Source organism: Emydura macquarii, unplaced genomic scaffold (assembly GCF_026122565.2).
Source record: "Emydura macquarii macquarii isolate MOO-44397 ecotype Brisbane River unplaced genomic scaffold, CSIRO-AGI_Emac_v2 contig_431, whole genome shotgun sequence".
In the NCBI taxonomy this organism is placed as follows: Eukaryota; Metazoa; Chordata; order Testudines; family Chelidae; genus Emydura; species Emydura macquarii.
Window position 1 is genome coordinate 8,966,823 of NW_027130568.1, and position 14,809 is coordinate 8,981,631.

The 14,809-nt window shown below is 39.5% G+C and overlaps 1 protein-coding gene across 5 annotated transcripts in view; it reads left to right on the forward strand.

Annotated features, from left to right (window-relative positions):
• ZNF236 (zinc finger protein 236) overlaps positions 1 to 14,809 on the forward strand; it is a 200,647-nt gene that overhangs the window by 152,371 nt on the left and 33,467 nt on the right. For all 5 annotated transcript variants that reach the window (XR_010917905.1, XM_067537519.1, XM_067537520.1 and 2 more), the window contains 2 exons: positions 5,330 to 5,461; positions 10,278 to 10,475. Coding sequence is in view for 4 of the 5 variants with exons in the window: in XM_067537519.1 (XP_067393620.1) it covers positions 5,330 to 5,461; positions 10,278 to 10,475 (330 nt within the window). In the remaining variant the exon portion in view is untranslated. The remainder of the gene's footprint in view (positions 1 to 5,329; positions 5,462 to 10,277; positions 10,476 to 14,809) is intronic.

Sequence of the window (14,809 nt, forward strand, 5' to 3'; positions counted from 1 at the left end):
GCCATATATGAGGTGCCTCGGAACTACAGGGGAAAAGTCTTGCTCCCTGTCTTTGTCCTGTCCTAGATAGGAGGAAACTAAGCAAATACATATGCCATCTCAGATTTAGGATAGTAACACATCATTCCATTGCTCTGAGATGAAAACTGGTTCACAGCTCATGACTTTCAGGATGCCTACTTCCAAATAGCTCTCCATCTGGCCCACAGGAAGAACCTCAAATTCAGAGTGGGGCCCAACCATTATCAATACCAAGTTTCTACACTTTGGAATTCTCCACAGCACCAAAAATATTCACCTAATGCCTGGCTGTGGTAGTGGCACTTGAAAGGAAACAGTGATGTCAGGTCTGCCTATACCTAGATGACTGGCTGTTCAGGGGAAAGTCCCAGGATGAGACCAAGAGTCCTAGATCAAGTCCTCTTCCTGTTCTTTCAGTTAGGGCTCCTAGTGAACTATGAAAAAATCATCTTTCGTGCCATCTCAGAAGATAAAATTAATAGGAACTCTGCTCAACTCACAGCCAGTACAAGTATACATGCCAAAAGACAAATTGAGATCCTTTCAATTGCTCGTATGTGACATGAGGGCAAGACTATCCATGAGGTTTTGCATGTGCCTGGGATTACTAGAACACACATCTGCATGTACTTATGAGGCATTGTTTGCCAGACTTCACCTGTTGCCATTACAGCACTAGCTAAGGACTGTGTACTCCCCATCCCAACACCATATGAACTGATTGGTCACTGTCCTGCCCCAAGTCCTGTGAGAACTTACCTAGTGACTAGACCTCTTGAGATGAGGAAAGGTGGGTCTCCTTAACTCCTTCCCCAACAATGAAGCGTATTACAGGTGAAGCAGAGACAAGTTGGGGTGTCCACCTGATCAATTCCAAAGGCAAGGAGTGTGGTCACCTGACAATCTAAAATGATATATCCTCAAGGTGAGGGCCACCATCTTGGCCTGCAGATCATTCATGTCTGTTGTGTGGAGCTGTCTAGTGCAAATGTTGATGATACACTGTATCAACAAGTGGGGCAGTAGATGGTCCTCGCTTTGTCTGGAATCCATCACATTTTGTGACTAGTGTCACCAACACAGGATGATTCTGCCTAGATCTTCATCTTCCAGAAGTCAGCCATGACCTTACAGACTTCTTGAGTAGAAATGTGGTAACTCACCAGGAATGACTGCTGTGGAATCCATCTTAGGCCTGATATTCTGATGACCGGGGGACCCCAGCCATAGACTTATTTGTCACAGCAGAGAATGCCAAATGTAAGGCTTTCTACTGCAGGAGAGGCATAGGCCTAGGGTGTCTGCTGGATGCTTTTCTTCTTTGGTGGTTTTGTGGTCTGCTCTGTGTCTTCCAACCAATCCCCGGGATAATACCAAGATCAGAGGGGACAAGACTGCCATTATCATGATGCCGCCTATTGGCAGAGACAATTTTGGCTATTAGATCTATTACAGATTTCCAGCCAACCGCTGATATGCCTCCCTTCTTTGCCCAGACATAGTGTCTCCGAACCTGGGACAGATACTGCATCTGAACCTGCAGTTGCTGCACAGAGCTGCCTGGATACTGGATGGATGAGCATCCATTACACAGGTCGTTTGTGGCAGGTGCAAGAGATTCTTATGCAGAACAGAAAAGCTCCTAGCAGGATGTATTTTTCCAAATGGCGAAGTATTTCCATATAGGCAACCCAAAACAATGTGAATCTGGTTGCAGCCCTGATTCCACAGATTATGGGCTATATGCTGCTCCAGTTTTTCATTCCTTATAGTGGTAAGATTTATTAAGGGCTTCCTTCATGCCTGACATCCAATTAGAGGTCCGACTCTTCTTGTTCTCCTATAGCTCATGAAGCCAGTCTTCGACCCTTTATCAAAATGTTCGTTATACCACATTATCATCAAGACAGTCTTCTTAGTTTCTGTCAGGTTGGCACGAAAAGTCAGCAAGAGCCAAACTCTTATTGCTGGACTGCCATACATATCATTTGAACAGGAACAAGGTGTTGATAAGTCCATTCCCGAGGTTCATCTCCCAGGCAATCTCAGAATTCCATCGGCATCAGTCACTCACCTTGGCAGTCTTCATCCCAGAATAATACTCCTTTTCTCCTGGAGAAAGAAACTTCACACTCTGGATGTCTCCAGAGCCCTACTTTACTATCTATACTGGACTAAGCCTTTCAGGTTTGCTCTGTCTCTTTGTGGCCTTAACAGGTGTATGTAAAGGCCATGAAATCTTTTCCCAGAGACTGGAAATGCACTCTGTGATCCACTTTAAGAGCTATTACTAGCTAGTCAGCAAGCTTCTCTCTTTCCAGACAACAAGTAGCACTGCCAAAAAGAGCACAGGTGACATCATTGGCCTGCTTCAGAGATGTGCTGGTCTCAGAGATTTTCAAAGCAGTACATTGAATAACTCTGATCTTTGTTAAAATTATGCACTTGTCATGAAAGCCAGGCAGACACCAAGAGCGGTACTGCAGTCTTAGGCTTACAGCTACACTTAGGGCAGCTTGTAGAGTACAGGCACTACAGGTGTAGCTACATGCTGCAGTGAAAGGCAGGCTGTGGTCACACCTGCCACTGTAAGGTATAGCTACACATGGCAGTGAAAGACTCCAGCAGCAGAGAGCTACCTAAGCCGTTCCCTGGTACCTCCCCACTGCCAGAACCTTTCACTGTGGTGGGAAAAGTCTGAGGTGGTGGGACACGACACTGCTAAAAGCAGTATGGACATGGGAAGCACTGCTTGTGCACAGAGAGTTGTGTAGGGTATATACCCTGGTGGTACAGGCACATAGGGCCCTCTGCTCACCTAAGCCATGCCTCACCATCTATGCTAATACTTATACGTATGCTAGCTGGGAGTGTAAAATGTGTTCTTTACAAGCTGCTGTTAGTGTTGACATACCTTTCGATTGGCACAGCTGTGGCTTCTTACTCCCACCATCCGAGGAGGAGGCTGCCTGCTAATCACTTACAGTGGGATCCACACTGACACATGCTGTATTAAAGACTCTGGCTCTGAGATGCTGTAGTCAGTGTTGACTCTCTCCAACTTGTCCACATCCTTTTGTATTGGGGGGAAAAGAATGATTACCTACCCTACAGTAACTCTGGCTCTGAGATGCTGTAGTCAGTGTGGTCCCATGATCAACCCTCCATTCCCATTTTTCTGAGTCCTCTGCAATGTGGGCTTCAAATTGCAAAGGAACTGAGAAAGGGTCATGATGAACCCTCCATCATTTATGCCCTCGGATGGGAGCACATGGATGCATATATACCCCTGATATAGAATATAATCTGGTTTTGTGTGCATCAGGTGTGTGCACACCTACAGTGAGATTGACACTTGCTGTAAGGTAAGAAACTGTTCTTTCCATGTGTTATAGGATATATAACTCTGCTCCTTGCTCCTGTCTACTCTGTAACACCACAGTACAAAGTACAAGAGAAAGTTCACTGGGTTTGTAATAGTGCTTTCTGCTTAATCAAAATTAGAGAAATTAGTCACAATAAAAAACACATTTTAGAAATTTCAACAGTATTAGAGAAATTAGTCACAATAAAAAACACATTTTAGAAATTTCAACAGTAAATCCCAGTGACTTCTTCCATTTCATGTCCAGTTGGGAAAATTAACAGGAGAAAAACCAATGTGAAAAGAGTGAATTGTTGCCACTCATACTCTTGCGGTTAACATGTGAACTTTAAATGTTACATACTTCGCTGCTAGTTGCATTATTGATTGGACTTTTTTCTTTTCTTTTCTTTATGCATTGTAGAAATACTTGATTTGGCAACTCCAAAGTAGTTAAAAGAACAAAAATGGTCTGATCAAATACAATTATAGATTGAGATGCCTAGCTGTAAGCAGGTTTGTCAATTGTTATTATAGGTGATTTAAAAATGTAACCAGTATCTGAATTAACATATGTTCCAATTGGGCAAAGTACTGATGGCAACTGTTTCTTCCACAAACAGATTTTGATTACACAGTCTTTATAGGACAAGATAAAAAAAATTACTGATGTTAACTAATCTGAGATAGTGATGGTAGACACATTCTGAAAAGGTTGACAGTGGAACTTCCTCTAGGAGCAAGTATTTGTGAATGTGATTTAACATCTAGAGACTTATATAAGATAATTATTTTCATCCTGAAAATGCGATAAGCCATGTACCAGCTAGTAATCAGTGACTTTAGGTCCAGTCCTCCAAAATATTTTGTAGTATGGAGCAGACCTCAGTAGGTTGTCTTGTGAACCCGCTGTCCATCCATCTGTGACCACGTAATTTCTGTGGCAACTACAGTAGCTTTTTTCATGGAAAATAATAGGAGTTATTACAGTTGTTAACTGCCTTTTTAAAAAAGGTAACAGCTGGAAAAAGTAATGTAAGTCAGCACCATGTGACCACCTGGCTGTCCAACACCATCGGCATGTCAGGAACCTTTCCTGCATGTCAGTAGAGCTAAAGGTGCATTGGCAAGTAGTTTGAAGAAAAAATCCTTATTGCTTCACATTAAAAAGGGCTTCTTTGGTTGGTAACAAAGCAAAACCATTTGCACAATCAGCAATAATTTACCTCTTCATGTAACTGTTAGCTGAATTATATTTTTGTCCTTGAAAGTTAGATGTTAATATCACTGACTATATTTAGGTGTTGTTTAGGCCAAATATGCAGCCAGCTTCCCTGTGATTAACATTTCCCTTCAATCTTAATATGTGAAAACCACTGCTATTTCACTGCTTTTTTGCTGAACTAGGACTAACTTTATTTATTTAGTTATTTATTTCCCATGGTTCAAGAGTGTGTGTATACATATATGATATGATTAAACATAGTGAAACAAAGTCTGTGAGGGTTACTACATCACCAGTTATCATCTAATCCCTTTGTATTTCCATGCAAAATATTTATCTTGCCTTGGAAAAATAAAAATGGTGGGCCTCCCAAACAGTTCATACAAGATACATTTGGCATGACTGTCAATGAGTAAAAGTAGTAATATGGTATGTGGTTTAATTTCAGATGATGTGATACTTTAAAATACGTAGATTTAGCAGAATTGATATGCGTATCCTGAAATATTTAACCCCCATTGACCTAAAGTGCTAGTTTGTTTAAAAAAAAAAAAAATTGTTTAGACTGATGTTTGGAGTAATCTTTTTAAAGAATAGTCTTGAGTGCTAAAAAGAGTTTCTATTTAACCACATTTTGTAATTCTTTTAGGATTACTGGTTAATTATAACAATTGACTGTGCTTGTAAATACAATCACTTGAATAATTTTATTTTGATAGGGTCAGCAGTTCCCTGCTTTACTCACAGATTCTAGTCTCTCCAGCCAAAGCGGTTCAGGCTCACAGCAAGTCATACTGGTGAGCCATACACCACATTCAGCATCTGCAAACTCTGATGAAATAACGTATCAGGTAGATGTAGTTTATTTGTGTACTTTTATGTATAAAACTTTATTTTAATCAGATATAAAAATGATCTGTTTGTCCTGAAGTAGAGTTTGATATCATTTTTAACTTTATCCTAAAGTTGCTTATTATGGAGGCTGTGGCTTCATAGTTAAGGTTGTTGAATTTTGAACTTAAACAGGGATTCAGTCTCTTTAACTATGTCTAAAATACAGCATATCATCCTGATAATTACAGCACTTTTTGAGTATAGAATTAATTTTATGAGAATTTCCAAGTAAATCCATTCATTAGTTTAGGCTTTAAAATGGGTCCATTAAGAAAAAATGGCACTCATTGTAAGATCTTCCACCCTCTAACGTCAGTGTTTTTAATAACAGAATAATGCAGACTCTCTGGACTTTGCATATAGTTAAAACTTGTTTGAATCTTGTGCATGGGTTACATTTGAAGAATTTTTAAAAGTTTAATAGCAAGTTTTCTATCAACTCTGTATCAAATTACCATAAGGAGGGGGGAAAAAAGAAAAAACATGATGCCTTTGAAAATGAGTTGCATGTTATATGGGACCGCAAACATGAAAATACCTTATTCATAATAGTGTGATAATTTTATGGCATCAATACAGGGCAAATTAAGGTTTAGTATCCTTATCTGTGCATTGCCATTTCATAACATTAAGTTTAACCTTAACTCTTAATTTTCTGGCTTTACAGGGGTTGGTTTGGGTGGAATTATAACATCCCTGTAATGTAGTGACTATAAATAACTATTATGTATTCTCATTCATAACTCCATGTTTCCATTCCTTTTCTCTTGGAATTCGTATAGACTTAGATTTTTAGTATTGCAGGTGACAGTACAAAATTTATGCATGCAGTTTCTGCAGTTCTGTGCAAAACACTGCTATAATGTGCATAAGTTATGGTCTAAATTTGATTTTGAATATTTGTATAGTGTCCAAAATGCTGTTATACGATGGATGCTTTTAAGAAAGAAATACAAATACATATCTTCTCTTATTCTTCTCCCTTTCAAACTAATCCTAGCCTGTTCAATCTATGCATGACTCCCACCATCACTGTGTGTCAAATAACTTTTCTCTTGTTATATCTCTTCTGAGATGAATTGACCAAATATGAATACAATAATAAAGGTCACAATGTAACAGCAATTTACCTATTGGGTATAATATTTTTCTGTTTCCCTTTTGATACAATTTACAGTGACATCATATTTGCTTTTATTTAATCATTGCTGACATCTTGGTGTATTACTGCCCACACATCAGTATTTTTCTGAGGGGTTACAGCTAATTTATGACCCATCAGTGTATATATGCAGTTCAAACTTCTTTTCAATGTGCTTTACATTGCATTTGACTTTAGTAAAACTTAACCTACCATTTCAATTTTCTAGTTTAATTTAGTTATTATTGAAATTCTATAAATCTTCTCTAGTCATGACTGTCCTAAATAATTTCATACACATTAATGTATGCTGTGTCATGTTTGATTCAGTTATCTCATTCTACAAGTTACTGAATTTAAATAAGCTCTCAAGCAGCTTCAAGTTATTTTCTTAAAAAAAGATGTTGGATGAAATTTTTAAAAGTGCCTAAGTGACTTCAGCAACCAAATCCAATTGAATTTTAATTGGATTTAGGCACTTTTAACCATTTCACTTGTAGGCTCCTAAGTGTCTAAATACCTTTTTGAAAATGAGGTTTCGTCTTCTTAGTCATTAAAACTTTTGAAAATTTTACCTGTGCTGAAGAAATAAAAAAAAAATGGAAAAGTTCCTGTTGCTTGCACAATTTATAGATGGATAGATATGTCACTCATGTACTAGTTAGTAATAAAAGAACATTTTAAATTATAAGGAAATTATTGGGTACTGAATTTCTCACAATTACTGTATGATTACAGTCAAAATGCTGTCTGACTCACAATGCTTTGAGTTTATGCAAAGGAAGGATTACATGCAACAGTCTCCACTTCAATTACTAATTGCTTTAGAATAGCAGATCATTAATAAGGATGATCTAGGCTGTAGTATCCCAGACAACATAGAGGAAAGATCAGGAAGAGTTGTTCAAAACCACCTACCCAATTCTGCTTTTGTATTGTCTAGAGCTATGGTAGAGTATTTATACTCTGTTACGTCTCATACAATCTGGCCTTTCTCCCTTCCACTCTGACTAGATTTGCCGTTGGTCCTCTTGTAGCACATGGTGTCACTTACCCACATTTTTTCAAGTATCTGTGCAGAAAAGTTAATTTTGTATAACACTTCTGTCAATCAGTTATTGTTGCGCTTCCCCTTGTGTGCAAAGATTGTAGGAAACTTGAATACTTTGGCAGTAAATTCCAGGCTTAAGCCCCAGTACTCTGCTTTCTGCCAGTTCTGCCTCCATCAGCAGCTAGAAAAGTAGATAACCCGGTATAGCTGGTATCTGCTTTTCTCTCTCTCTGCCCAAGATCTTCCATTAAAATCTGTTTCATCAGGAACAATAGATTTGTCTGGGGTTGGGAAAGGGTGTGTGTGGAAAAATCTCATCTCTTGCTCACAGCTCACTTCTCCTGTCCCCACCACTGGGACATTCCACTCATTTAGAGTTAATTGACTACTGCTGTCATATTTCCTCACCATGCAGAGTTCAGAACGCAGGCTTGAAGGACTTGAGGAGCATATCTCTGCAGCTTCCTTATCCTCCTCAATGGTGTCATGCCATCTTTCAGTGGTGAAAATTTAGTTAGTAACAGTCTCTGGGGATGCCCTCTCAGCTGTGTCTTGGTGAATTCATCATTTACTGGGCTGCTCTTTGAGCTGCTGAGCTCTTCATTATCCCTTTGATCGTTTCATTCTCTGCATATTAATTCATCAGTTGATCACTTGATTTTCCATGTATTTAACTCTTCCATTGTTCTCAATTTTCTTCATAATAAATGGTCACTTAATAATTTTTGCATGAATTCATTACCCGATTGATTTTCTAAGTATACAGTGAAATTTATTGCTCTAACTTTTCTGCATTTTCCCTGTTCATGTGATTTCCCCACCGCCCCCACAAACATACATTTTTAATTGCTTCACTACTCATTTGATTTTGACTTCATGCTCATCATAGTTGTTCTGACCCTATTTTTCCTTCCCAGCACCCTACATCACAATTTCTCTTTTCATTCTTCTCTCCCTTCACTCATTGCCAGGTTCTCCTCCCAGCCTCCTTGCAACCCCATGCCATTCTACATCTTGCTGCTGCCATCTTCCCATAACTCTTCACATCAAGTGTTATCTCCCCCAACTTGTCCCTGCCTACATCGCCCCTTCTTCCTCACTAACCACACTTTTCTCTGTCAGCCTTCCTGTTTCTTAATGTCCAATACATTCTCAGATTCATTACGATGACAATCCTTTTTCTCTTCCCTTTCTCACTCCCCTACAAAAGGATACCAGTGTCTTTGACCCTTCCACTTCCTACTCCCCACATCCCTGACTTTTGCAGCTGTGTTCTCACATGGGGGTGTTAATTTTCTCACACCACACTGCATATCCTACCCAAAGAACAATAGCGAGGGTGTCAGATTCTTCCTCTTCCAGCAGACTGTCATGCCATTCTCTCCCACTCCTCTTTCAAGCAGACTTTATTCAGCTACTTATACCTCTCATCTGCTGTTCTGAGTCTTCCTTAAATGACATATTCTCTGATTTTGATGCCTGCCTTTCCCTCTCATCTTGGTTACCAGTCCTCTTCGATGGCTTTAGTTTCCATATTGATATCCCATTTGATCCATTACCTGACCACCTCTTTGCCCTTACTTTCACCTGTGATCTTGAACTATGGATCAACTCTCTCACTTGCAAAAATGGCCACTCACTTGACTTGCTTTCACCAAAAGCTACTTTATTTCTTACACTTTCTCCAAATTACCACCCCTGCACCTTTGTGAAGTTTTACTTCTCCCTGACTTTCCCTTGTGATAAATAGATTGGGGGAGGTGAGGGGAATAGGACAGTTTGAAGAATGGGAAAAACTCTTACCTGATATTTCTGATTAATGTCTCTTTCAATATGGACTTTCCCAAGTCTAGCAGTTGAGTACATCTTGGGTTTTTTTCCTACACTCTTTCAAGAATAGTTAGTATACATACAATAGTTCACAAAAAAGAGAATTCACAATTAAATATTCAATCTGAGTTATTGTTTATGGCTTTGAAAGTACTCTCCAGTAGGAAGTCAAGTAGTTAGGGTATAAGCCTGGAGCTTTCAGCCACAGTGCTTGAACTGTCTCTGGTCCTTGCTCACAGAGGGGAGTCCTCAGTGATAAATTGATGGAGACATAAATCAAAAGAAATGATCAGGTAAGATAACTTTTGCATTTTGGAAGGTTTTAGTGATACTTGAGAAGCAGCCATTAATTAATTTGCCCTTTTTCTTTCCAGTACTGACATATGTGGTTTTACAATCTCTTCTGCATAAAGAATGTTATTGATTAGTTCTCCATAGACTTGACTGTATGCACATCATGTACCCTTAATACCACAATGTATTGCTTGTTTATTTTCAGAGATTGCAATGTATCTAGTGAATCTTCAATTTAAAAAAGTTGCCAGAAGAATAGGAGAAATAATCAAACACAAATTCATATTTCCCCCTAATCTCTTTCTGTTCTTTTTATTGATGTTTGGTGTCCAGCTTATGTGACTCATTTGAAAATTCATTAATCAGACTAGAGTACATAACAAGAAAAATAAACCTTCGTTGGTTTTGAGTGTCCTCCAATTTTGAATGTATAATCGTGTTTTATAAATTGTTACAGGTTGCTGAGGTTTCTTCTAACCTGACGAAGGGTAGTCAAGTAGAAAAAGAGGGCCGTGTACACCAGTGTTTCGAATGTAGTCAAACCTTTTCTTCAGCTACGATGTTAATGCACCACAGTAAAGAGGTTCATGGCAAGGAGAGAATTCATGTTTGCCATGTTTGCAATAAAGCCTTCAAACGGGCAACGCATCTCAAGGTACTTGGTAATAACTTAATTCCCAGTTAATATGTTCACTCATTCATTTGCTCTGGATTTTTAATCATGTAAATGAATTAAAGATACTTGTCATCTCCTTAATCTTTCCTTTTTGTTATTAGGGTGTAAGGCATGCATCATATAAAGGAGCATTTCTATGCAAAAATGTGCATTCTCACCTCTCTCTCTCTCTCGCTCACAATAGACATATCTTTTTCTAATGCAGATCTCTATTGAAATAATTAAAAGATGATACTTTGGCATGTAAATAATAGTATTCTGGTGGCCATTACCTCTGGAAGAAGGGTCTCTGAGATTGGAGCTCTGACCTTCTAGCCTCCTTATACTATGTTCTATAAAGACAAAGTTCAGTTGCAGCCACACCCAGCCTTCCTGCCTAAGGTGGTTTCACAATTTAATTATAACCAAGGTGTTTTTCTCCCTGTGTTTTTTTTCCCAAACTTCATGCTTTGGAGGAGGAGAGGAGGTGTCACATGCTAGACGTTAGACAGGCGTTGGCATTCTACATAGAGCATATGAGTCCGTTCTGGAGCTCTACACAACTCTTCATCGTGGCTGATCGGATGAAAAGCTTACCTGTTTCCGCCCAGCACATCTCATCGTGGATGACTTCCTGCATCAAGTTCTATTATGAGCTGGAGAAGGTGCCACTTCCGGGGATAATTACAGCACACTCAACTAGAGCTCAAGATTCATCCACAGCCTTCCTAGCGAGAGTGCCTGTGCAAGACATCTGCAGGGCTGCCACCTGGTTGTCTGTACACACCTTCACATCCCACTATGCCATCGTCCAGCAGGCATGGGACGATGTGGGCTTCGGCAGAGCGGTGCTGCAGGCAGCTCATCCGTAACTCCGGCCCACCTCCAAGGTATTGCTTGTGAGTCACCTACAATGGAATGGACATGAGCAAGCACTCAAAGAAGAAAAGACAGTTACTTACCTTGTAACTGTTGTTCTTCGAGATGTGTTGCTCATGTCCATTCCATGACACGACACCCCTCCCCCCACACCTCCAGAGTTGGCGGCAAGAAGGAACTGAGGAGGCATAGGGCTGGCAGCGCCTTATATACCACAGCATGTGCGCATGGCTCCAGGGGGTGCCGGAGCCGGCCCTACGGGTACTGCTAAAGAGAAAAAAGTTCTGGTAACCATGCACAGAAGCGCGCACAAACCTACATTGGAATGGACATGAGCAGCGCATCTCGAAGAACAACAGTTACAAGGGAAATAACCATCTTTTTTTGCATCAAAACTTGAAAGGAAGGAACAGGACATGTGGAAAAGACTCTTTACCCCTGCCTATTTTGTTACCCTATGCAGAAATGCAAGGTATTCAGCCAGATAAAGGGAAGCAAATCTGCCAAGTCAAAATTCTCTTGAGAATATAATTAGGTGAGTGGTTCTGTCTCCCTTAAAACCCAGGGGATTTATAACATCTAATGAGCTTTTTATAAAATCCCATTGGTCTGAAGGGGAATCTGATCCCAATCTAAAAGATGGTTGCAGAGATGGCTTCTTTGAAAGTACAAATTTGCAGCAGACTTTTCAATCTGCCACCATCTCTATGCAAGCAGTAGTGGCACACAGTTGCTCTGCTAGAGTAACCCTATACAGATCCCTTAACCAAGTGAAATCTCTTCATGAGAGATTACAGTAACTATATGTTTCATAGAACGTACCTGAATGCATTTTCCTGTGAGGGCTGTGGCCTCTAACTCCCTCACTGTGTAGGAAGCAAATACGACTCAGACACTGGACTGCAAATAACTGCTTAAAGCAGGTCCTGTGTTTTCTAGTGAAAGGATACTTGAAACCAGTGGATGAAAATAGCAGAGCATATAGGAAAATGTAAACATCCCTTGCCAAATTCTTGTAAGAACCACAGGGAAAAGAGTTCAATCCCAGCTACAGGAAGTAGTTCTTTAGCCCTATTCTCAGTAAGAATTCTCCAAAAGAGGTATGGAAACCAATAGAAGATAGTCCTGGAATAGGTAGATGCTATCAGGGACAGAGGTCCTCCTCATCTGATGACTGGCAAAATAAAACAAAAACTAAATGTCAGCAAAAGTCCTGGGAAGCAGTGCTCTCTTGCTTCTAATCCAGTTTGGGAGCCTCAAGAAACAAGATAAATCTTGTACTGCAGTGAGGGTTCACTCATCCATTCATTAAAACCTTCACTCTCTATTTTTCATAATCATTTCCTGCTCTCAATCCTGGTAAACATCAAACTATCCCAAAAAAAGCAGTATTTTCTCTGACTTGGGGCCAAAGAAACTTCTGATATCAGAAAAATTATGCAGTGACTTCATGGTAAAACAGAGATCCCTCAAACATCACAACAAATATGAAGGAATCCAAATTCAGAATGGAAATGTTGACAGCTGCATTTTCTTCAGGAGATTATTTGCCCATGTTAGAGCTGGTAGTTTCTGCAAGTTCAGATTTTTTGGTGCCACTGCAAGTTTCTCCATTTACGTATGGATGAGACACCACTTCCAGTTCAGAACACTTCCATTTTGCCTGTGAACTCCAAGGATTTACGCAAAACTAGTAGTGAGGTGGTCATCAGGTTCCCATTGTTTAGATATTTCTGGACAACTGATAAGAGTCAGATCTCCATGATAGCAACAAAGAGAGCCCAGCTAGTTCTCTTATTGTTACATCATGAAGCTGAAGTATATTGAATTGAATACAGAGAATATACCACCTAGGAAAGAAACACCCACTATATGTCTGGGACATAAGTGTTCTAGCCCAGAAATTGAATTCCAGGATCAAATCTTGTAGATTCAAAGAGATCAAATCCCAGCAATTCAGCTATGGCTACAGTGTCTAGTACCAGTGGTGTCAAGTATTGAGATCCTGCCTGGGCAAGGCTACGTATGGGATGGCTCCAAACATTCATCCTCCATGTAGAACAATGAGGAACAGCAGTCACCAAACTAATCCTGAATTCCCTCCATTGATGGAAGAAATGAAGAATTGCAAAGATCTCCTCTTGCAAAGCCGTTGCAAAGTGATCAAAGTCTATGTGAGCCTATAAGTTTATGGAGCCCATGTCCAACAATTTACAACCCAAGGATATAGGCCAGAACAGGAAAAAAACTAAGCGTGACCTTCTTGGAACTAAAAACAGAAAAACTGCTAACATTTGAACAACAAACAACAACCGTAACAAAGGAGGAACATCTAATCAATCGGACACTACTACAGCAATAGCATATCTACATAGGCAGGAAAAAGCAAGGAGTTAGCCTCTGAAAATGAATAACTAAGAGCAGTCCAGTAGATACAATAAAATTAATTTTTCATAAGAGTCCTGCATGTCAAAAAGCAAACTCTTTTGCTGCTGGAGGAGACACCCCTCATAGCGGGCCCTGAACAAAATAGTATTCCAAATAAAAACCAAAAAATGTTTGGGAATACCTCAAGTGGCTTTATTCACCAATGGAAGTATAGCCAACTCATACAGTACTTTTTTTCCAAGAGAGATCTCAGAAGTATGAGGACAGATGCCTAGGTCTAAAGATGGCCTATATCCTCTAGGTACAAAGGCTTACAAGGTGGCCACCTCTAAACAACTAGTTCTTTTAAGAGATCACATTCAATTCAGATAGGTAAATATTAGCATCTTGATTGAAGGAAGCCCCTGCTATAGAAGAAGAGAGGTAGAACTATAGATATAAAGATGGCACACAGCCTCTTAAGTGCCTATTTTTGGCAGGGAGGTTAGCCCATTACGATAAACTACTTGGAATTGTTTGTTTTTATGACAAATATTTTTCTGATTGTATCTTTATAATAGTCATCCTTATTCTTACTGATCACTATTCAGAAGTCATAGAGTTGGGACTATAAGTAAGATGCTATGAGCTGGAAATTAAAATACTTGGTGTAATGATTTTTTTCCGCTTAAGAGCATCTTCACTAGTCCATCCTGCCCAGCTGGCTACGGGTTAGTCCAAGTATATAGCTGTTTAAATGTTTTATATAGTGTTTATCAATGGAAGAAAATTTCATAATTTGTAGATTCCGAGGCCAGAAAGGGCCACTGTGATCATCTATAACATAGGTCATAGAACTTCCCCAACATAATTTCTAGAGCATATATTTTAGAAAAACATCCCATTTTGATTTTAAACATGTTAGTGATGGAGAATCCATCATGACACTTGGTGAATTGCTGCAATGGTTAATTATGCTCACTGTTAAAAATGTATGCTTTATTTCCAGTCTGAATTTGTCTAGCTTCAACTTCCATACGTTTGTCTGCTAGACTGTGAAGATCCCATTATTAAATATTTGTTCTCCG